This window comes from Grampus griseus (genome assembly GCF_964374135.1).
Source record: "Grampus griseus genome assembly, chromosome: 12".
Lineage (NCBI taxonomy): Eukaryota > Metazoa > Chordata > Mammalia > Artiodactyla > Delphinidae > Grampus > Grampus griseus.
Window position 1 is genome coordinate 22604076 of NC_139006.1, and position 23477 is coordinate 22627552.

Genomic DNA, 23477 nt, shown 5'->3' on the forward strand with positions numbered 1-23477 from the left:
GTAATACTAGTGATTAAATCATCTCCCCACCATGGAATAATCTCCCCAACATGCCATAGAATCCTAGTTTGGGAAGGTCATATCATCCATCAGATATCCGAAAAGTTACTAGGCATAAATGAGGAAGCACTAAGAAGCTGCCCAAAGTAGTAGCAGTTGTAAAGTCACTTCTTAAAATTTAACGTCTCTGAATTACTTTATGACCTCCACACTCAAGTTTTGCTGTCAGTGTTTCTTACTATGCAGTGCATGTGCAAGAAAAGCCATTTCTTTCACATACAGTGAAAATAAAAGATTCCTTTAAAATTACTCAGTGTTGCCTTCTTAAAGTTTTGAACCCTCAATCATTCCTACATTTGAAAGTGAGACAGGGCTGTAAAAAAATACTTCATGGGGTGGGATAGGGAGTGTGGGAGGGAGACGCAAGAGGGAGGGGATTTGGGGATATATGTATATGTATAGCTGATTCGCTTTGTTATAAAGCAGAAACTAACACACCATTGTAAAGCAATTATGCTCCAATAAAGATGTTAAAAAACAAACAAAAACTTCATTGTTCTTTTGAAGTTAAAATGTACCCTAGGCAAAAAAGTGCTGCTTTAGCCACCCTTCCCCACCCTGGACACCGCTCCCCTCCCCCCATTTTTAGGAGGCCTGGCCTGAGTCTCTTAAGTTTTTCCTTGTGAATTTGGTTTGACCTAATTAGTTTTTGTAGTTTGGATTCACTTATTATATAAATGGCCCAAATTGGTGTGCCTCTTTGTTGAAGCTGATCTAGTAGGTGGCATACACATGATAACAAACTATTCCATGTAGGTGTCCATTCCTTATTAGCCTTCTCAGGGCCTCCATGCCCTTCTTCTTAATCAGTATCTCATTGTCTTCCAGAAAGACATTGACTGTGCTTTGCAGCTGCACAGTAATATCTAGTATTTTAGTATTTAATAATCAAGTATATTTTTATTCTCTTTAGGGTTTCCTCTTGAAATAGATAAAATTCTATCCATAGTATAATACATGATTGTAAAAAAATTTACCTTTTTCAGATAACTGCCAATTCTTTTTCTTTTCTTTTAACACTATCCCCCAGATGGAACTTAAGGGTGACCATAGTTAACCCTTGCCCCACACAGCTGCCCTGGCTGGCTGTTCATTAGTGCTTTATTTGTTTAAGAATCCCATGTTACTAGACACTTTAGGTAATTGCTTAGATTTAACGTAACCACTTTACATTCTACCTCTTCAAATATATGACCGTTCAAGGTCACCCAAACATAACTGTTCCTACTCTGAGGTGTACATGACTGGTATCACAGGATATCATCTGGCTTCATGAGAAGGTAGCTGGTGGCACCAAAGAGCTTCTTTCAGACTTACTTCTACATGGCCTTTATCTGGCAAATAGCCCTAAGAGGCATGGGCAGGTTTTAAAATTTTGTTGGCAGTGTTTCACAATGGCATACTTGTTTCCAACCAAGTAGATGTTTGGTTGTGGTTAAGAGGAATCATTGCTGGCATTGAAGCAGACCTGCCTGAACATTTTTGTTGAATCTTCCTGTTGTTTGGTCCATGTCTTGGAGCTTTACACCTGTGGAAACTATACACAAACACTTTTGTATTAATGGACTTAATATCTTTGACAGAATAAATTACCAAGTAATTTCTAAACATGTCAGATGATCCTTGTAGTAGATGTAGTGATTTCTTTGAAGTAAATGTAACACCATCAATTCATTGTTACCACTAGACTTAACCTGTCTCTTGAATTTAATCCCATTTCACCCCTTATTACTGGCTGGACATACATCTACTTGGGAGGCCACCTTTAAAGTCAGGGTATCATATCTGGTGTTGCTTCCTTGGAATCTACCCTTCATTTCTTAACAATACCATTCTTTTTCTACTCACCACAGGCCTTAGAATTTTGCAGTTATCTTTGACAACATGGTCTGCCCCCTTTTTTCCATTCCTAATCAACTACCAAGCTCAGGCAATTAATGCTTTCACTCATTTTGGTGTCTTCTTCTGCATTTTTACTATGGTTGAGATATTGGGCCCTTAGCAGTTCATATCTGCACTACTAGTCTAGGAACATCCTAAGTGACTTTTCCCCTCCAGACCATCCTACTTCCTGCTTTTTAATACTACCATTTTCATGTTGTTATTCTCCTGCTCATAAAGCTTTTGGTTTAGTGCCATCGAATGAAATCTAGCTTCCTTAGCTTGGCATTCAAGGCCCACAGTGTGTCCTGTCTTTTTAGTCTTATTTTCCTGAACATGATTGGTATTCTGACCTATTCTTTATTTCTCAAAAATGTGCTTTCTTCCCACTGTGGTATTAATAGCCATCCTTACTTGGCTTCCATCCCCTCTTTCTCTTTATTTAAATTCCACCTAATCTGTAGGACTGAAGTTGAAGTTTTCCACCTCCTGTGAAACTTCCCTGGGTTGTCTCTCCTCTGAACTCTGAGTACTTGCATGTCATTGGACAGTTAACCTTGTAGTACTCTGATACTTCTTGGGTTACAATGAACTATGTCTCATTATTTTTTGCATTTAATACTTAAGTGGAATGTACCTTCATATATATTGTTTTATCTGGTTGGGTTTTTTTTGTTTTTTGTTTTTGTTTTTGCGGTACGCGGGCCTCTCACTGTTGGTGGCCTCTCCCATTGCGGAGCACAGGCTCTGGACGCGCAGGCTCAGCGGCCATGGCTCACGGGCCCAGCCGCTCCGCGGCATGTGGGATCCTCCTGGACCGGGGCACGAACTGGCGTCCCCTGCATTGGCAGGCGAACTCTCAACCACTGCGCCACCATGGAAGCCCTATCTGGTTGTTTGTTTTTTTTTTAATAGCTCAGGACAAAGAGACCCAGCATCTGTTCTTTTTAACAAATGTTTTCTTATTATCCTAAATAAAATTCATAGATGATATAATGTACCTACAGATGTAGTTTTTAAAAAATCAATAACCTTACTATAGTATAAAGGAAAAATGAAAAAAACTTGTAACTTGTATTTCAGGTTTCAAATACTCAGCAAAAATTATACTCTAGAAAGAAAAGTTCTTACAGATTTAAAACCCCTGAACTTTCCTGCTATACTGTGTTGTACCTCCTTAAACAACTTAACAGGACCAATCTTGATACTAATATGATTTGTATCTGAAGTTGCAAGTTATGAATAGCCTTAGTTCCTTTCCCATACAGCATGTGGTCAGTACAGCCCAGCCTGTATTAAACTAAAATTAACTTTTACAAAATTTAAATTAAAAGTTACTGGGAGACAAAAATAACTACTTGTAAAGTGGTTAAAACACTTTATTATTACATGTTTAGCCTCCTCTTATATGGTTCTTACTTGTTTAAAAAATGGTTCCAGAGGTTATGGCAATAATGTGATATGTTGACTGACTCTTTAATTTTAGGACTTTGATATTTTGTACAGTCCTGTTCATATATGTGACTTTATGTCACATAAACAGCTCAAAAGGATGAGTTGCCTGCCAATACTGAGAGAAGTCTTTACAAAGGAATCAGGTTGATAAGGTCTTTTATCTCTAAAGATCAGATTGTTGCCTAGTTGTGACAAGAATTCTTTGTGTTTAGACTATACTCTTGCCTCTCTGATTTTTTTCTTACACAAAAAAGACCCCTTGATAGAAGCCAATTATGTGTACAAATTAAACTACCAAGTCCAAACCTAGATCTCCTGTGATCTTCTTAGTTGTTTAAAGTACTTGTTCCTTTAGTGGCAAAGGTTTACCTGAGAAGCCATCAGAAATGATGCTAGATTGATAGAGAAAAACTCTTAAAGAGGAGTATTTATAGATTCTTGGAAAGTTCTATCTGTGCAGTTCTGTAGTTTCTAAAAGCATGCTAAGGCCTGACTTGGCCCGTTTTGCACAATTAAACATTCTAAAACCTGTGGTTGACTAAATAGTTCACATTGTAACAATTTAAAAAATAATGTATTGTCATCGCATTCTAACTTGTAGAGAAAAGTCTTGTGGGGAGATCTAAGTGGCTTAACTTGATACTTAGGATATTTGTCATTGTAAAACTACTGGTTTTTCTTTTGCAGATTTTCTTGTGAAACGTTCCAGTAGAAAAAGTTCTTGGGACAAACTTCATTTGGTAAGTTTGTCCCCCTACCTCCTGCCCCCTACTATACTCTCTGCTGTTCTGAGGCAGCAAAAGGTAATTTATAGATGAATTTTGGGGGCCTGTTTTGTCTGTGGACATAATTATTTAGGTGAACCCTTGTATGTTCACTTTAATGTTAAATCTCAATATTCGGTGGTTTGGTTTTTTTTTCCCATTAGGACTCAAGCCAGATTACTTTTCCCATATATAATTGTGCCATAGTATAATATACTGTGCCTAGAAACTTGTATTTAAGTTGAGATTAAATGAGTTGTGGCCCTAATCTTTTGTTTAAAATAGTTCTTAACATGATGTTCTTTTAAATTGAAACTTGGTTCTTATTTTGAGTTTTCTTAAATTGTTAAATTTGTGTGAAAATCGAGGCCTCATTACTAGCATTAATGGTACCAATGTGACGTTCAACTAGAAAATAACTTCTAAAAAATTTGTTAGTCCTGCCCCCAGTGTGGATGTTAACCCCTGTCCTGTCCTTTTTTTCATAGACCTTTATGGATCTGTTATTACCTAAGTCTTTATTACTGCCTCTTTTTTCTGCCATCTGTTTAATGGAGGAAATTATTATCTAAGTTTATTGAAAAGAGAAGTTGCTGTTTTGGTTTTAAGTTTCTGTATCCAAATCGTTCCCTTGTTCCAGAACCTTTAGCTTGGCATTGCCTCCAGATTAAGGATCAAGCTCCTTAGCATGGCATTTTAGGCTCTTTATAAGTGAGCTTTAAGCACATCTACTGCAACTAGGCACTCACTTCCTCCATACATCTAGAAAGTCTTGCTGTAGCCAACCTGACCTACTTACTGTCCCTCAAATACTGTCCAATATCTTGCCTTTTTTTTTGGCAAGATATTTGCTTGTGCTGGTATTCTTTGCTTGTGCTGTTCCTTTACCCTCTTTGTCTCAAAATCTGTCTGGTTCAGCCATTAAAAGTGCGAGTGTTCCACAAAGCCTTACTTGAGTGCCCAGTTCAGAGTCCATTTCTCTGTCTTTTGCATCTCCATGATATTATATTTCTACATCTGTTATCACACTCTGCCTTATTAGTTATGTTTGTCACCCCACAGGATTGTGAACATCTTGAAGGCAAGAACTATCTTCATGTTTGAATTTTCAGGTCACACAAACGTTCCCTGAGTCCTGGGATACTAGTGTCTTCTCAGTATAATTTCATTTTAATTAGGATTTTTGTTTTTGTTGTGTGTGTTTGGTTAAGAATAAGGGAGAAGAATTAGATTCTTTTATTCTAGTAGAGAAGAATTAGATTCTTTTGTTCTAGTAGAGATTAGTTATCATCTTGTTGATTCAGGGTACTGTTTTTTTCCTTTCTATATAGGAAGGATTTATATAGTACATATAATGTGTCCTTGTAGTCCAAGTTGCTCAGTATCTCACTTGGCTGAGTTATTGTTGGCAAGTGTGAGTTTTAGTTACTGATTAAGGAATTGAGTAATTTCTTGTTAACAGGTGCCTGAAAGAATGAGATTCCATGTTAAATAGGAAGATAAATGTCTTACTTCGGTAAAGATTTCTCAGAAGTCACATTCTGAGACTGACACTGGAGACCAGTGAAGCCTGCAGATCCCAACTGTCAAATTCTCATACATACATTAAGAAAAGAGAAATCATTTGACTGCTTCAAATAAGAATTTTACCCTTCATTTGGCCTAGCAGGGTGCATATTAGACCTTTGGAGAGGAAATGTAATCCTAATGTATTACTTGACTCTGCAGTGTTTAATTTTTTAAAAATTTATTTATTTATTTTTGGCTGCGTTGGGTGGGTCTTCGTTGCTGTGCACAGGCTTTCTTTAGTTCTGTTAGGCGGGGGCTACTCTTAGTTGCCGTGTGCAGGCTTCTCATTTTGGTGGCTTCTCTTGTTGCGGAGCACCGGCTCTAGGCACCCGGGCTCAGTAGTTGTGGCGCACGGGCTTAGTTGCTCCATGGCATGTGGGATCTTCCCGGACCAGGGCTGGAACCCGTGTCCCTTGCATTGGCAGGTGGATTCTTAACCACCGTGCCACCAGGGAAGCCTGATGTTAGATTATTAAATTAATTTTGATACCAGGAAACATATTATTGGAATTAATATAATGTGGGTTCCAAATTAAAAGACTAAAGAGAGATGACAACTAGATCCAATGTGATCCTAGACTGGATCCTTTTATAGAGGGGGGAGGAAATCTCTGTAAAGGATGTGATTGGTTGACCAAATTGGAATATAAAAAGTAGATTAAAGTACTATATCAGTGTCAAGTTTCCTGAATTTGAAAGCTAGTTCTGTGGTTATATAAGAGATTAATTTTGTTCTTATAAAGTATATATTGAAGTAGTAAGGGGTAAAGAAGTAGCATGACTTGCCTTAAAGGTCCCAAAGGTCATAGAGTTTAGTGAATGGCAGACTCAGGACTCCTGTCTCTTCTGCCCTCAGAACCATTGCTTTACATCCCTGATTTTTTTTTTTTGATGGCTTTATCTTCACACTCTGTCTTAGGTCAAGTGAAAAGCTTTTATGTAATATTACTTTGAATTTCCTTTTTAAAAATGTCTTTGTAGAAAAGTTCATTTTCTAATTACAAGGGTAAAGTAATTCTAAAAGTGTAAAAACAAAGTCCCTATTCCCACTTTCTTCCTTAGAGTGGTAACCATTGTTAACAATCATTATATCATTTTTCTGTACATGTACAAACGTTTCTGGATTAATACAAATAATGCTTATGCGTATTTTTATTTTAACCTTTCAAATTACAGAACATTAGAACTTCTACCAAGTTGATAACTGAGTTAGTGAATTATAGTTTCATAAATGGAATTAGTATGTGTAGTCTTTGGCAATAATGATCTCCCCCACCAAGTGTGTATCTTTTTCACCTAGTAAATTTATTTTTAAGAATCAGGGCTGCAGAAATAGTGACTTGTGCAGAGACATGGGCAAGGATGGTTACTGTGGCTATTTTGATTGTAATAGAAAAGTGAAAATAACCTAAATGTCTCAGTAATTGATGAATTAGTAGGTTATGGTGTATCGGAATATAATGGAATACTGAACTGCCATGTTGAAAGTATGTAGTGACACAGGAAGGATTTGGTACATTGAGGGAAAATGTGCAGAACAATGAATACAGTATGATCCTCCCCCCTCATTTTTCGGGGGTAGATTATGTATGTCTTTGTATATGAATAAAGTGTCCTGGACAGAATTATAAAATATTAACAGTAGTTGTTATTACGTGTAGTTGAAGCGAAGGGCAGCAAAGAACGAGAATGGAAGTTCTACTATTTACTTAAAAAATAACAGATTTGAGATATAATTCATATATTATACTATACATTTGACCCATTAACGTATACAGTTCAGTGGCTCAGTATATTCATTGTGCTGTGCAACCATCACTGCAGTCAATTTTAGAACGTTTTATTACTTCAGAAAGAAGCTCTCCATACGCTTTAGCTATCACCCCCCCTTACCTTCCACCTCTCCCAGATCTAAGCAGCTACTAATCCACTTCCTATCTCTGTTAATTTCCCTATTCCATTTCTGTCAAGTATGATATGTGGACTTTTGTGACCGGCTTCTTTTACTTGGTATAATGTATTCAAGGTTCAACTATATTGAAGCATGTATCAGTACTTCGTTCCTTTTAATTGGCTGATTAATACTCCATTTTGGGATATACAACATTTTGTTTATCCATTCATCTGTCAGTGGACATTTGGGTTGTTTCTGTCTTTTGACTATCTTGAATAATGCTGCTATAAACATGTGTATATGAATTTTTCTGTAGATATGTTTTTGTCTCTTAGACAAAATTCTATTCTCTTTAGGAGTGGAATTGCTGGGTCAGGTGGTAGCTCTATGTTTAATCGTTTGAGGAACTGCTAGGCTGTCTTCCAAGGAGGCTGAACCATTTTACACTCCCACAAGCAGTATCTGGGGACAGTTGCTTACTTTTTACACCTGTATTTTAAATTTTCTTAGAAGCAGCATGCATTACTATTACAACTAAAAAATTAAGAAGTGTTAAACTACTTCTCTTAGGCTAACAGTAATGACTCAATTTCTTCCTTTTGGTGCTAGTATAATTACCATTCTGGAATGCAAGTTTTGCAAGTCAGTTATTGACTATTTTTTAATGATTGGCTATATCTGCTCTTTGTAGTATTAATATTATAAGGACCTCCAGCAGCTTCGTGATTCATATTGGTTGCAGAGTTACCCATGATCTTGGCCTTTTCTTATGAACTTGGAATTCCTATAGAAGGTTTACCTTTCCTCAGATGTTTAAAGCAGCACCTCTTATTTTGAACTATGTTATCTGTTTTCTTATCTCCCCTCTTGCACTATAAATTCTTTAATCTTCCTTAGCCCCCACATCTAGGCCTTTACCTATTACTGTCAGTTATACTCTAAAATAACTTATATCCTTATGCTTTTATTCCATCTGCACTGCCTTCATTCTAGATCAAGCCACCATTTTCCTCCCTGTAATTGTCTCCTGATTCTCTTTGTTCTTTTTGTTCTCTAATCCATTCACCACACAGTAATCAGAATTATTTAAAAATCAAATCATATCACTCGGCTGTTTAAAATCTGTCAATGAATTTTTGACACTTGGAATATAATCTGTTGCCCTTGGAATATAATTTATACTCCTTACTATCTACATTATCCTCTTGTACATTTCTCCATCTTCAAGTTGGGCCACTCTTCTTTCTGACTCAGTACATTTTAGCTATACTGGCTTCCTCTTTTTAATCCTTCAGAAATGCCAAAGTCTTTTCCTTGTCAGGAACACATGTTGTTTTCTGTACCAGAAACTGCCCTTGCTGCACAGAGAGGCCTTTTCTGACCACCTTACCTAAAGTAGGACTCCCATACCCCCACCCTCTCAGTCTCTGTCTCAGCATCCTGTTTGTTTCCTTTATCACATTGAGCACAATTTGTAATTATAATTATTTGTTTCTATCTTCCACACTGGGATATGAGCTCCTTAGTGCAGGAACCAGCACAGTGTCATAGTGTTTGACACGTAGTTAGTTCTCAGGTAATTGTTGATTGACCAAAGTGCAGCACACCATTTTACAGTCTTTATTTGGTGTAGAAATGGAAGACATCAGGGGCTTCCCTGGTGGTCCAGTGGCTAATAAGATTCTGCACTCCCAGTACAGGGGGCCTGGGTTCAATCCCTGGTCGGGGAGCTAAGATCCCACATGCCTTGTGGCCAAAAAACCAAAACATAAAACAGAAGCAATATTGTAATAAATTCAATAAAGACTTTAAGAATGGTCCACATCAAAAAAATAAAAACTTTGTGAAAATTTCAAATGTATAAAAGTAGAGAAAATAGGTTAATCTCCATTTACTTATCTCATTGGGCTTCAAAAGCTATCAACTCATGGGCCCATCCCGTTTCATAGATATATACTCCTATTCATTCTGTCTGTTCCATGATACATTACTTCATGTGTACATATTTCAATTGTATATCTAAAAGAAACTTCTAAAAAGCCATAACCACAGAAACCTCCTAACCACTGTGACATTGTCAGTTATACAGAAAATTAATAAATAACATCAAATATTATATGGGCAGATTTCCCTAAATGTCTCAAATTATTTTTATACTTTGAATTAGGATCCAAGCAAAGTCCATATATTGCAGTTGGTTGACATGTCACTTACATCTCTTTTTTAATCTGAGTTTTCCTTTGATCTCTTCTGTCTTGCAGTTTAAAGAATTGGGGTTATTTTTATATTTTTATAGGTTTCTCTAGACTAGATCTATGTTCATCCTATATTTCATTAGCAGTTGTAGAAAGATGACACTTACTTGTGTCTTTCCTTGTTTGTGTATTAGGTGAAATACTACCCCCATCAACTACTTGGTTGTACAGAGGTTCAGTTTATATAGGAAAAGCAAGATAAATACTAATTCTTTGCCTTTATTTACCAGTTTCAAAAATAAGTTGCTTACTTAGCATCCTGCAGTGGTGACCAATGAAAGGGAAAGAGAGAGAAATATTATGAACTTATAATTAAACATATTGAAATTCAATACATAGCCCTTATTTTTGCTCAAATTATTCCATTTTCACCAGTGATTCTGTTTAGATTGGTTCTGGAGTCCTTTTGATATACCCTTAGTAGTCTTTGATAGTTTCCTTGCTTTCCAATTTAATGTTCCAGGATGAACTTACACATTTTCTGTTCTAGACCTGTAATTGGCTATTTCTCAGGAGCTTTGTTGGCTCCTTTTGAAGTGAGAATTAATATTTAGATACCATGGTCTACATGCTTAGAATGCTCATTGCTGCTGGGTCAGTTCCATAACTTTTTTGCAGTAGGATTACTTTTAGTATTTCATGAAGAGTTTGATTATATTCATACTCCTCACCTACACATCACATAAAACTTACCCTTTAAAAGCATACAGTTCAGGAGTTTTAGTATGTTGTGCTAAACCACCACTAATCTGTTTTCTGTCTCTACCTAGATTTAAAATTCTGGGCAATTCATATAAATGAAATTGTACAATATGGTATTTTGTGCCTGGCTTCTTTCAGTTAGTATTATGTTTTCAGTGTTCATCCATATTGTATCATGTGTCAGTATTTTAGTCTTTTTTTATTGCTGGATAATATTCCATTGTGTGGATATACCACATTTTATTCTTTCATCATTTGATGGACATTTGGGTTGTTTCTGCTTTTTGGCTATTATGAAAAATGCTGCTGTGAACATTAACACACAAGTTTTTGTGTGGATATGTTTTCAGGTCTCTTGGGTATATACCCAGGAATGGAGTTAATGACTCATATGGTGAATTTTAAAGGAACTGCTAAACCATTTTCTACAGCAGTGCATGAAGGTTTCAAGTTCTCCACGTTCCACTACCTTTTTTATGTTCATTTCTTCATCACTGGAGTTGCACTTTGTTATCTGTTTTGAAAAACTTCAAATCCACTTCTATTTGAGTTATTTAAAATATAGCAGTTTGAATATGTATATGGTACTGTCATTAGACATTTAATTCTAAAACACAAATATCTTTTGCACAACATTAGGGCAGTTTAAAAATAAAATTCATCCAGTAGGTGTTTCTTTTTAAAGTGATCTTTAAGAGATTTTTTTCTAATAAGTTCATACCCTCAGGAATAATTTCTTTGCCTTTCCTCCTTTCCTTTTTAATTAATTCCAACAGGTGGCCTCTTTACATACCCTTGCCACCTCATCTAAAACAGCAGTTCTTTGTTACTCATCTCTAAACCCTGCTTTATTTTCTTTGTAACACTTACCAGCTACCTAATATAAACATATCTATCTATTTGTTTCTAGTGGGAAAGGCAGGCAGTAAAATTTTTATTTTATTTCATTTTTTAAATTTATTTTTGGCTGCGTTGGGTCTTCGTTGCTGTGTGCGGGCTTTCTCTAGTTGAGATGAGCGGCGCTAGTCTTTTTGTGGTGCACAGGCTTCTCATCGTGGTGGCTTCTCTTGTTGCGGAGCACAGGCTCTAGACGTGCAGGCTTCAGTAGTTGCAGCATGTGGGCTCAGTAGTTGTGGCGCATGGGCTTAGTTGCTCCGCGTCATGTGGGATCTTCCCGGACTAGGGATCGAACCCGTGTCCCCTGCATTGGCAGGCAGATTCTTTTATTTATTTATTTATTTATTTATTTAGGCTGCATTGGGTCTTCGTTGGTACACGCGGGCCCCCTCCAGCTGCGGCGAGCAGGGGCCACCCTGCGCCGCGGTGTGCGGGCTTCTCACTGCGGTGGTCTCTCTTGCCGCAAAGTGCGGGCTCTAGGCGCATGGGTCTCAGCAGCTGTGGTGCAAGGACCCAGCTGCCCCAAGGCACGTGGGAGCTTCCCAGACCAGGGATCGAACCCGTGTCCCCTGCAATGGCAGGTGGACTCTCAACCACTGCACCACCAGCGAAGTCCCAGGCATTAAAATTAAACTCCGTGACTTTTTGGTTACAGTTGTCTCCCCTAGATCTAGAGCAGTGCTTGGGTTATACTAGGTGTTGAATAATTATTTATTGAAATGAATGAATAAATGAGAATTTTATGCTAATCTCTGTTCTTGAGCTAGGTTATATCACAAAGACTTGTTTTAGGTTTGAATAATGGTAAGAATGATGACTCTGACTTGATTTGTTACTAAACCACTTGGTTCTTCCTCATCCTTCTAGCCTCTGAACAATGGAGTACCCCAAACCACCACTTGGTCCTCTTAGTTTCTCCATCTGTACTTGCCCCGGAATTTACTAGCTTTAATGCCATCCACACCGTTATGGCTCCCACATTTATGTTACTATCTCTAGCTTCCATCTTCTTCATCTCCAGGCTAGTTTGTTCAGCTTTTACTTGGTGTCTTCAACGGGATATCTGATAGGCATCTCAAATATAACGTGTCTAAAACGGAACCTTTGATTCCCTGTTTCCCCTCCAGTACCTCTGCACAGAGTGGGTAATCCATTTTTCTTAATGTTTTCCCTCATCAGTAAGTGGGAAATCCTTGCTTCTAGATGCTGAAGCCAGAAAGTGTGACTTCTTTTATTTAATGAATTAGCTCAAATCCTGTGGGTGGTAATTTCAAAATATATCCAGAATCCAGCAGTGTCTCAACCATTTCCATCACTACTTCTTACGGTGATTATTTCCTTCTGACAGGTCTTCCTGTTTCCTCCTGTGCTCCCTCTGTTCCCGCCCTATAGCCAGAGCCATCCTTTAAGTCACCTCATGTCACTCCTTTGTTCATAACTGCACAAGGCTCCACATGTTCTGGGCCCTGCTACTTCTTTGATGTCCTCTGTTCCCTCACTTTCACTGCTCACAAAGAGTTTACTTTGAATATTGAATCCCAGACTGCCTAAAATATCCTATATTCATGGAAGTTCAGTGAACTAGAAATGCTGGCTTTGCATGAAATGTATTTTTTTTTAAAAAGCTACTTATTAGAGATGATAGTGTTCTTACTAGCCTGTCTTTGAGTTTCTTGTTAGGTATTCCTCCCCCACTCTTACAGTTGTTTCTGAAAACCAGGTAAAGGTATTAGTGCAGTTTATGTGACTTTTCAGTGAGCACAGGATATTGGGGCAAAAGGCAGTTTTTTCATATATTTTTACTAAGCCAGTTTGGTTCCCACAGATGGGGAGATCCACTTTGAATTTACAGATAACCACAAAAACATACTGTAATATTACAAGAATGTTGTTTTTGCATTTGCAGGTTAGTTTTAGTTATTGCTTTATTATTTTCATCTAAGGTTTATAATATTTTTTGTATTGCTATCAACATTAAGAACATGAGCATTTGCTACTTTTTTGCTCAAATAGTTTATGACCAGGAGGATTTTCACAAGGGAGTTAAGGAGTTTGGATTTGACTAGTGGGGATTGGCTGGGTGATATTCAGCTTTTCCTTGGCTGACTGGTCAGGTCTTTAGGTCCTTGTATATGCAGTTTCTTTAATTAGGGTATGGCCAAACGGGGCGGGGGTGTGTGTGGGAATTGCCAATTTTGTCCTTTTTTTTTTTTCTTTTTCAAGATCCAGGCATAAAGGAAAGAAACGCCTTGTCAAGATACGGAAGAAAGGACGGGGATCTCTCCTCCTAATCTGGGCCTCCTGTCATGGTAAGTACAGAGAAATAACAAGAAAATTGAACTTGAACTCTGTCCTGACAATTAAGTGAATACTAATAAGTTCAGTTACCCATTTTTGTTATTGTGAGAAATCATTTCACTTTTTCTTTCCCAGAACTCTCTTGTCTATTTTCTTTTATTGTTTACTTAGTAGTAATAATTTTAGAATATTCTAGTGTCTTAGAGCAGTTTTGCTTCTATTAACTTTAATCCTGTGAGTTAGATATTGTCTCTTTTCAGTAAGATAGTAAATGGAGTCAAGACTAAAACCCATGTTTCTTGGACTACAGGGTTCTTATTCCTTTTCTAGGAAGGAAGGTATCATGAAAAGCTTTTCTCTGTGTGTGTGTGCGCGCGTGCGCACGCGCGCATGTGTGTGTTTTGTGTGTAGGAGAATTATATGGTCATACACATATTCTTTATGAATTTACCTTTCTGGATAGAAGCAATTCTCTGTCTTTCCTGTCCTGTCTCTTTAAGGCATTATTTTTATCCCAGAGAAGATGAAGTAGCTCTGCACACTCCCTACCTACCTACGTCTTTGACTAAAATGAGTGTATTTCAGTGACTTGTGGGCTATTTAGGACCCAGTTCAGGCAGAGATGATGGAGCAATGAGCCAACCACATTTCTATCAATCCTGAGAACATGTAAACCGTGCTCCAAGGCTTAAATAAGAAATGGTCCTCTGTAATATTGTCCCGCTTCTATCTTGGTGATGTTTTCTAGAACCAAACTCTGTCTCATGCTGGTGCACAAAAAACGAATTGAAAAGGCCATGTTAATTTCAAGCTTCATTAGGAACATGGGTTGAAAGTGCTTTTCAAAATTAAAAACAAACTAAAACAAAACAGAAAAACTAGTTGTATAGAAGTGTCATTAAAACGACGACAAAGGTAACTGCTGTCATCTTAAATCTTTGCCAGTTTTTTCTTAGTTTGTGGGCATAACAACTTTCTAATGTATTCTATACCCAAACACTGATGAGCTTTTCTTTAGACTATATTTTATTTTATTGGTTTTCATGAGTTTTTAATGAATTGAAAAAGTGTTTGCCTAATATTTTATGGTATGTATGCCAATGCTAATGAGTTGCAAATGGTGGGCTTATGAAAGCAGCTCTGTTCTGTACTGAGGGGTTGTCCTTCATTGTGTACCACATAGCTACAACGGTGTAGTCCTCATTCTGGTGCTGCTGGGGTCTCTGGTGCCCTGCAGACAGTCTTCCTGGTGCGCTCTGGAGATACTTCTGTGTGCAGTATTTGGCGAGCAGTATGACCATGGGTCTTTTTAAAAAAATCTGTCATAAAGTAGCATTATAACAAGTTTTTACAAGTACTTATTTACAACTCTTCCACCAAAACCCATGGTTGTGTTCCTTTCTAACTAGTTTATGTCGATATGTAGTTGGAATTAAAACATAATTATTTTGCTTATTTCACTAAATGAATTAAACATTTTCACTCGTTGACTCATTGGATTCCTAATGATTTTTTACTAGCTACATCATTTTGCAAGTTGTTGAATCACTGATTTAAATAATATTAATTAATTTCTTTTGTTTTAGAATTTTGGTTCTGTGTCCTTAATCCTTATTTTTTGTATAGAGAATTCAGAAGTACTGGTTTTTCTTTGTTTTTTTAGTGTATACTTCTATACTAATTTGAGTAACATCCTCATACTTTTAAAAGTTCTTAAATGAGATTGAGGTTTCTTCGGGAGATTAAGTATTAGGAAGATGTTTTCATGTTTCATTATGGAAAATCTCAAGCCTGTACAAATCGAGAATTGTATGATGAACCCTCATATATGCATCAACCAGCTGCAATAATCATCAGTTCATGGCCACACTTGTTTCTTCTGACTCCCTCACCCACACCTCTTTGTATTATTTTGAAACAGATCACAAACATTATATCAAGGGAAATTTATTTTTTATCGCCTTTAATACCAGTCTTAAGAATGATAAATTGACAGACTGACAGTCACTTTAACTTTTACATTTGTCAAATGTTCCTACAGGTATTTCACTCTTAAGTATAGTTTTTTTTTTAATCCTGGAAGGCTGTATATAAATTCAGTTTATAGACATTTCCACTGGTCAGCCTCTACTCGCCATGTTCTTTAAATATTTATCTCTAATGTTGACTTCTGAGGTATAGACTTAAGTCTCTTACCTGCATAGTTTAGTGAATAGCAGAAATTAGCCTGGAACTGTGGTGACTGATCCCTTTTCAAGATTTTATAGGTGACCCCGTATGGCGCTGGTGGAGATTAAGTACCACCAGATTCCACAATGCCTGGTGTTCCTCAGCAATAGCAGGAAATCGACCATGTGGAATACATTCTCCTACTAATAAACTACTGCTTATAGCTAGCCTAGGAGAAATTTGTTTTCAGGCCTCTTATCAGGCTAACACTTTGACAGAGTTTTTCTTTTTCTTTTTTTAGTACATTTATTTATTTATTTATGGCTGTGTTGGGTCTTCGTTGCTCCACACGGGCTTTCTCTAGTTGCGGTGAGCGGGGGCTACTCTTCATTGCAGTGTGCGGACTTCTCATTGTGGTGGCTTCTCTTGTTGCAGAGCATGGGCTCTAGGCACACGGGCTTCAGTAGTTGTGGCACGTGGGCTCAGTAGTTGTGGCTTGTGGGCTCTAGAGTGCAGGCTCAGTAGTTGTGGCGCATGGGCTTAGTTGCTCCGCGGCATGTGGGATCTTCCTGGACCAGGGTTTGAACCCGTGTCCCCTGCATTGGCAGGTGGATTCTTAACTACTGTGCCACCAGGGAAGTCCCCAGACTTTTTCTTCCTTGCCTTTTGTCTCCTTCCAGCTCTTCCTCCATCAGCCATCTCAAGTTTGTCCTCCCTTTTACATAATGAAACTCAGAAACTGTAATAAATTAGGTAGTTGATTTAGCTTATGTTTAGCCAAGTAATGTTTTTACCATTCTTCTTGGAAAGTCTATGAATAGTTTAATCCTAATCCTTGGGGATTAAATGCATTTTTATGTATTGTGTTGGCCATAAAGTTCATTCGGATTTTTCTGTAAGAGCTTGTGGGAAAATCCGAACGAACCTTTTGGCCATCCAATGTAAGGGGGAAAATCAGTCCAGAAGCCGTACAGGTAACGTGAACTGAGACAGTTTTATTAAAAAAAGCATTTATTTCATTTGACTGTGAAATATTATTTCTTTATGCTCATCTTGTTTGCCAAATTCTCAGTTCTCTTATGCTGAAAATCATTTGTTCCATTTTCAGTTTTCAGTAACTGCTTTGGTTATATGCATTGGCCTGGATTAGCCCCCAAGTAAATGTGCCAGCAAGAATGAATTGATAAATGGCTTCTCTAGTTTTTTTGTTGTTGTTGTTGTTGTTTAGGCCTGCTATGTTATTTCAGTTCTATGCTATTTAGAGGTCAGTAAAAATCTAGTCCAGGAATCACTTAAAGAATTAATGATGTGTCAAAAGATCTTGAAGAGAATAAAAGTTTAGGCCTTATATATTTAGGTGAGTTTAAAAAGGTAATGTGATGCTGAGAAAGCATGTTTACAATGTACTTTTATGTAATAATTTTTAAAAGCCCCCCCCCCCATATTTTATAGCTTTTCCTGCCTATCCCCTATTGGTTTATGAGAAAAACTTCCTAAATTCAAGTTTTCTCATATCTTTTCTCTTTAGTGCTGAGTGTGAATACTCAGTATTCTTTAAGTCAAGAACTACATCTTAAGAATGGAAATAGAATTGGTTAAAAGAAAAAAAGGTAACATTTATAGAAAAATTGAGTTCCTTTCAAATATGACTATGTCCCTTATTCCTTCACCCAATCATTGACCTCAGAGGAAGTGAGTGGAAAGGAATAAAATGGAACAGATTGACACAAAACTCTTCATATAACAGGTTATTTTGGTGTTTATAGAAGTGGAGACATTCTTCGTACACCCTAGGTAATTATATTTCTTGAGGCTCCAAGCCATGTCATATCAACCTTACTAAAACATACCAACTTCATTAAACTTTTATTTATTTATTGCTATAAATAACTGAATAGATTTTTATACTTTTGCTTTTGAAATTATTTGATTATCAGCTATGATTTCTTGACAGTCATGGTGAATACTTAGCAGTGTCACTTCCCTAGGACTGCTAAGTATATGACAAGTTTTATATTTTTTGATAGCATTTTATGAACCATTTATAAAGTTGTTACAGTTTTATTTTTAGAATTTGAAGCCACTAATTTCTTTATACATTTTAAGTATCAAACTTTTTAAAAGTTTGTGCCTCAAGATAAAACCTGTGCCTCAAGATAAAATGGCCCCTTAGAGGGGTTGGAATGGGCCCAGTCAGCTAGAGTAGCAAAGATACAGTTTTATGGGTAGTAGCTGAGTGAGTGAGTGTTGTTGAAGTCTCTGTATGGCTGTTCGTTTCATCACTAGGTGACTGGTTTTATAGAAAGCCTGACTTCAGATTAAACAGCTTTACTTGGTACAGTCAGTGGTACCACATCCATGGATTCCCCGATTAATCGGGGAAAATTACAGAAAATTCCAAAAAGCAACACCTGAATGTGCTGTGCACCAGCAACTATTTACATAGCATTTACTTTATATTAGGTTTTATAAGTAATCTAGAGGTGATTTAAAGTATACTGGAGGATGAGTATATGCAGTATATACAGTATTATATGCAAATACTGTATACCTTTTTTATATAAGGGATTTGAGTATCCATGGGAGTGCTGTGTGTCCTGGAACCTATCCCCCTCAGATACTGAAGGACGAATGTGTATAGTAGTGGATTATAGTAGAGCAGCAATTCTCAAAGTCTTTGGTCTGAGGACCTCTTTTTACATTCTTGACTTATTGAGGGCCCCAAAGAGCTTTTGTTTATGTAGGGTGTGTCTGTCTGTATTTACTATCTTAGAAGTTAAAAGCTGGGCTTCCTTGCTGGCACAGTGGTTAAGAATCCGCCTGCCAATGCAGGGGACATGGGTTCGATTCCTGGCCCAGGAAGATCCCACATGTCACGGAGCAACTGAGCCCGTGCACCACAATTACTGAGCCTGTGCTCTAGAGCCCGTGAGCTACAACTATTGAGCCCACGTGCCACAACTACTGAAACCTGCGCACCTAGAGCCCGTGCTCTGCAACAAGAGAAGCCACAACGAGAGTCCGCGCACCGCAACGAAGAGTAGCCCCCGCTTGCCGCAACTAGAGAAAGCCTGCGCACAGCAACGAAGACCCAACACAGCCAAAAAAAAAAGAACAAATTTATTTAAAAAAATAATAATAAATTTATTTTTAAAAAAAGTTAAAGCTGAGAAATCTTTAAAATGTTCATTAATTCATTTAAAAATAACAATAACCAATTAAATGTTACCATAACACTTTTTATGAAAATTAACTTTTTCCTCATCCGACAATAATTAATATAAAAGAGTAGCATTGATTTTTACAGTTTTGGTTTTTTTTTTTTTTTTTTTTTTTCCCGGTACGCGGGCCTCTCACTGCTGTGGCCTGTCCCGTTGCGGAGAACAGGCTCCGGACGCACAGGCTCAGCGGCCATGGCTCACGGGCCCAGCCGCTCCGCGGCACGTGGGATCTTCCCGGACCAGGGCACGAACCCGTGTCCCCTGCATCGGCAGGCGGACTCTCAACCACTGCGCCACCAGGGAAGCCCTTTACAGTTTTTTTAAAAATGTTTGGCTTAATAGATGATAGCTGGATTCTCATACCTACTTCTCCATCCAATTTGTTACAGTATGTTTTTTTTTAAATAAATGAAGTAAATCCAGCCTCACAGAGATTCATAGTTAGAGGAAGAGTATTTTAATAGTTTTTCCAGGTAGTTGTGTGTATTCTTCTATTATACTGCATCAAAACTTGACAAGTATCAGTTCTTTTTAATAAATTTATTTATTTATTTATTTTTGGCGGCATTGGGTCTTTGCTGTGCACGGGCTTTCTCTAGTTGTGGCGAGCGGGGGCTACTCTTCGTTGCAGTGCGTGGGCTTCTCATCGCGGTGGCTTCTCTTGTTGCAGAGCACCGGCTCTAGACGTGCGGGCTTCAGTAGCTGTGGCTTGCCGGCTCTAGAGCGCAGGCTCAGTAGTTGTGGCCCATGGGCTTAGTTGCTCCACGGCATGTGGGATCTTCCCGTACCAGGGCTTGAACCTGTGTCCCCTGCCTTGGCAGGCAGATTCTTAACTACTGCTCCACCAGGGAAGCCCCGACCAGTATCAGTTCTTTGAAGGTTAGTTGCAGTGTGGAATCTGAAGCCATATCAGTGAACTTTTTGTATTATGTTAAAACCATAGGTCTGTCTTGCACTTTAAATTAATCTTTTATCCATGCATAATTTTGTAACATCAAAAATAGGTCATTTAGGGGCTTCCCTGTTGGCGCAGTGGTTGAGAGTCCACCTGCCGATGCAGGGGACACGGGTTCGTGCCCTGGTCCGGGAAGATCCTACATGCTGCGGAGCGGCTGGGCCCGTGAGCCATGGCCACTGAGCCTGTGCGTCCGGAGCCTGTGCTCCACAACGGGAGAGGCTCGCGTACCGCAAAAAAAAAAAAAAAGAATGGGTCATTTTGAAAATAATGAGGAGTGAGTAATGCAGATCTTCCAAATGTCGACATATTTCGTGATAAAATTTCTTTTAAAAATCACCCTTGGGGACTTCCCTGGTGGAGCAGTGGTTAAAACTCCGCCTCCCAGTGCAGGGGATACGGGTTCGATCCCTGGTCCGGGAAGATCCCACATGCCGTGGAGCAGTTAAGCCTGTGTGTCACAACTGCTGAGCCTGTGCTCTAGAGCCCGTGAGCCACAACTACTGAGCCCGGGTGCCATGACTACTGAAGCCAATGCGCCTAGAGCCCGTGCTCCACAACAGGAGAAGCCACCACAATGAGAAGCCCGCGCACCGCAACAGAGAGTAGCCCCCACTCTCCGCAACTAGAGAGAAAGCCCGCATGCAGCAACGCAGACAAAAACAAACAAAAAACCTTGAGTATTGTTTGTTTATAGATAGGATTTTTCTTTCTTTGAGATTAAAAAATTGTTAGAAGTGTGATAAGTAGCATGTGTGGAAATGTCCACTAACTAGTGGTTGTACTTCTTACTGGTGCTGTCAGTTTAACAAGATATGGTTTTGCTTATGTAAAATTTGCTGTGTAAACAGATTCCATCATAATTTAAAGTCAGACTTTCCACCAGATTGCTTTTTCCCCCTGGTCTTCCTATACCATAAAAATTCATAATGTAAAAGGCTACTTTTTAATATAAATTATAATTAGTTCAATTCATGTGCCATTTAGATTATAATTTATTGCTTCTTTGAAATTGCCTTAATAGAAATAAATCTAATTTGTAATATAAAGCAGATTATGCTAGGGGTAGTGGTTCACACATGTTTTCAGTTTGAGAATTCACTTCTTAAGTTTACATTAAAAAGAAAAAAACTTTCTGTTATGGAAAGTTCACATATAACCAAAGCAGACACAGTGGTATAGTGAACTCTCACTTAAACGTTGCATGAATTATCCCTCATGGACAGTTCTGTTTCATTTATGCCCCATTCCCTTCCCTCTCCAATTATTTTGAAGCAAATTCCAGACGGGAGTCACATCATTTCATTTTTATATAATGCAGAATGTATCTTTCAAAAATAAGAATTAAAGGTTATAACTTAAGAGAAAAAAGCCACTGTATCTTGGTTTCTCTTAAAAGTAATATACTAAGAACTTATTAGTGCTTAATAGAAATGTTCTTAACCTCTTTAACTTTTTTTTTTGGCATTGGTGTGTTCTCCATCTAAAGGCGCCTAATGTATTAGATGGAACACTTTTGGGGGTGAATATTTTTTCATTGAGCTTTCTGCCAGTCCACCATGGTCACTGGACTCTCACTGTTATTATGCTTCTAGACATGGCAGAAAAACCCAGTATGGATGAGTAGGAGCTTTGAAATTATTTAAACATTTGGGTTTTTCCAGGATGAAGAGACTCGGCACAGCCTTGAGTGCATCCAGGCCAATCAGATCTTTCCCAGGAAGCAGCTGATCCGGGAGGATGAGAATCTTCAGGTAATTTCAGGCCACTTTTGATTGTGAAATAAGTATTAAGCATCATAGTAACAATGTAGCAGAACTAATGGATTCAAGTAATGTGCTATGTATAGGAAAATATGTATTAGAAAAATATATTTTTTCCTGAGCCATACACATAATAGAAATATAAGCTGGAAAACATCTCTCCTTTTAGAAAGACTTTTTTTTCCTGAGAATTCACTGAGATGATCATCTCTGTGTCATTCCTTCTGTAGTCTAGAATATGAATAACTAGGTTTTATGAATCTTGAATCTTGTGGGTATAAACCCATCCTCTTTAGGTCCCTTACCCATTTATGTACTGTTTTTGAGTGACAGTGTTTATCATCCATTCACCTGACCCGTGTTTGAACACTTTGCTTTACTGCTTCAAAACTCTGAAGGGTTTCTTCTTCCATTTTGAAGGTTCCTTTCCTTGAACTTCATGGAGAAAGCACAGAGTATGTGGGCCGTGCTGAGGATGCCATCATTGCCCTTTCTAATTACAGACTTCACATCAAGTTCAAGGAGTCTCTGGTTAACGTAAGTGTTTCTCAACTGTTCTCCCACTAAAGTAGATGGAGAAAGGAAGCATTCAATTAAAAAAACTTGTTACTGTTCTCAAAGAGAGGAGTGTTCTATGGGGTTTGGTTTGAAAACCTTGTGTGCTCTGCTTTTCTCTCACTTAATTTAAGCACTCAGGGACACTAGGTTAGCAAGCAACTCTTGTGCTTGATTTAAAATGATACATGTAGTTGTCAGCTAAGGTGTCCATTGTCTACTAACACTGCATGAATTGCAGTAGGTAATGTTGTACCATTAAGCTTTGTAAGGGTGCAAAGGCTGTATAGGCTTTTATTCCTCATTTTTTAGTAGTTGCTGACTGCCTCAGTTGAGAGAACTTCCTGGACCTTAATGTCAAATGTTGAGTTGTACTTTGAGCTCAGTGCAGACTTCTGTTATAGGATGAAGTTATTCTAATGGCTCCTTAGTGGTATTAAGTATAGATGTCAAGTACAATGTGTATTTGCATAATGGACTATATATTGCTGAAGAGAAGGAAGGCTTTCAGTTTTCGAGTGCATTTACCCTTTTCAATTATGAGGGTATTCTCAGTGAACTGGTTCTTCCAGCACACTTGCCATCATTAATAGTTTTCAATAAACGTGCCTTTCACCACAAAAATGTGAAGATTCATGTATTTCAACCAAATGAATGCCTTCTTCCTTCCTCACTGGACTGTATTGTGGCTTTTTGCACTTTGGTTCTAGCACAAAGAAGTGTATTATGACATCTTGTAAAAGCTCAGGACTGTAGTTTCATTCAGATTGCGTGTTTTGGGGTTCATTTTGGGATTCTTAGAAAAAGTTTACTCAGCCATCCAGAAGTTACCCAATTCCTTCATCATATTTTTCCCTTGGCAAGACTCAAATGGCTGACATTTGCTTTGTGGTTGGCATTTATTATTTTAGTATTTATTATTATTCTTTGTAGTTAAGCATTTATATCCAGGAATCATTGTGGCCTGAATTCCTTCTGGTTTCTAGATTTGGGCTATGATCATATCTGTTATGTTAGTTTTCTGCCTATCAGCTAAAAA

At 37.9% G+C, this 23477-nt stretch overlaps 1 protein-coding gene across 12 annotated transcripts in view; it reads left to right on the top strand.

Annotated features, from left to right (window-relative positions):
* Positions 1-23477, top strand: part of MTMR3 (myotubularin related protein 3) — a 151218-nt gene that overhangs the window by 84759 nt on the left and 42982 nt on the right. For all 12 annotated transcript variants that reach the window (XM_082667426.1, XM_082667422.1, XM_082667428.1 and 9 more), the window contains exons 2-5: positions 4084-4136; positions 13701-13786; positions 21785-21874; positions 22304-22420. In XM_082667426.1, the coding sequence (XP_082523552.1) occupies positions 13784-13786; positions 21785-21874; positions 22304-22420 (210 nt within the window). In that variant the 5' untranslated portion in view covers positions 4084-4136; positions 13701-13783. The remainder of the gene's footprint in view (positions 1-4083; positions 4137-13700; positions 13787-21784; positions 21875-22303; positions 22421-23477) is intronic.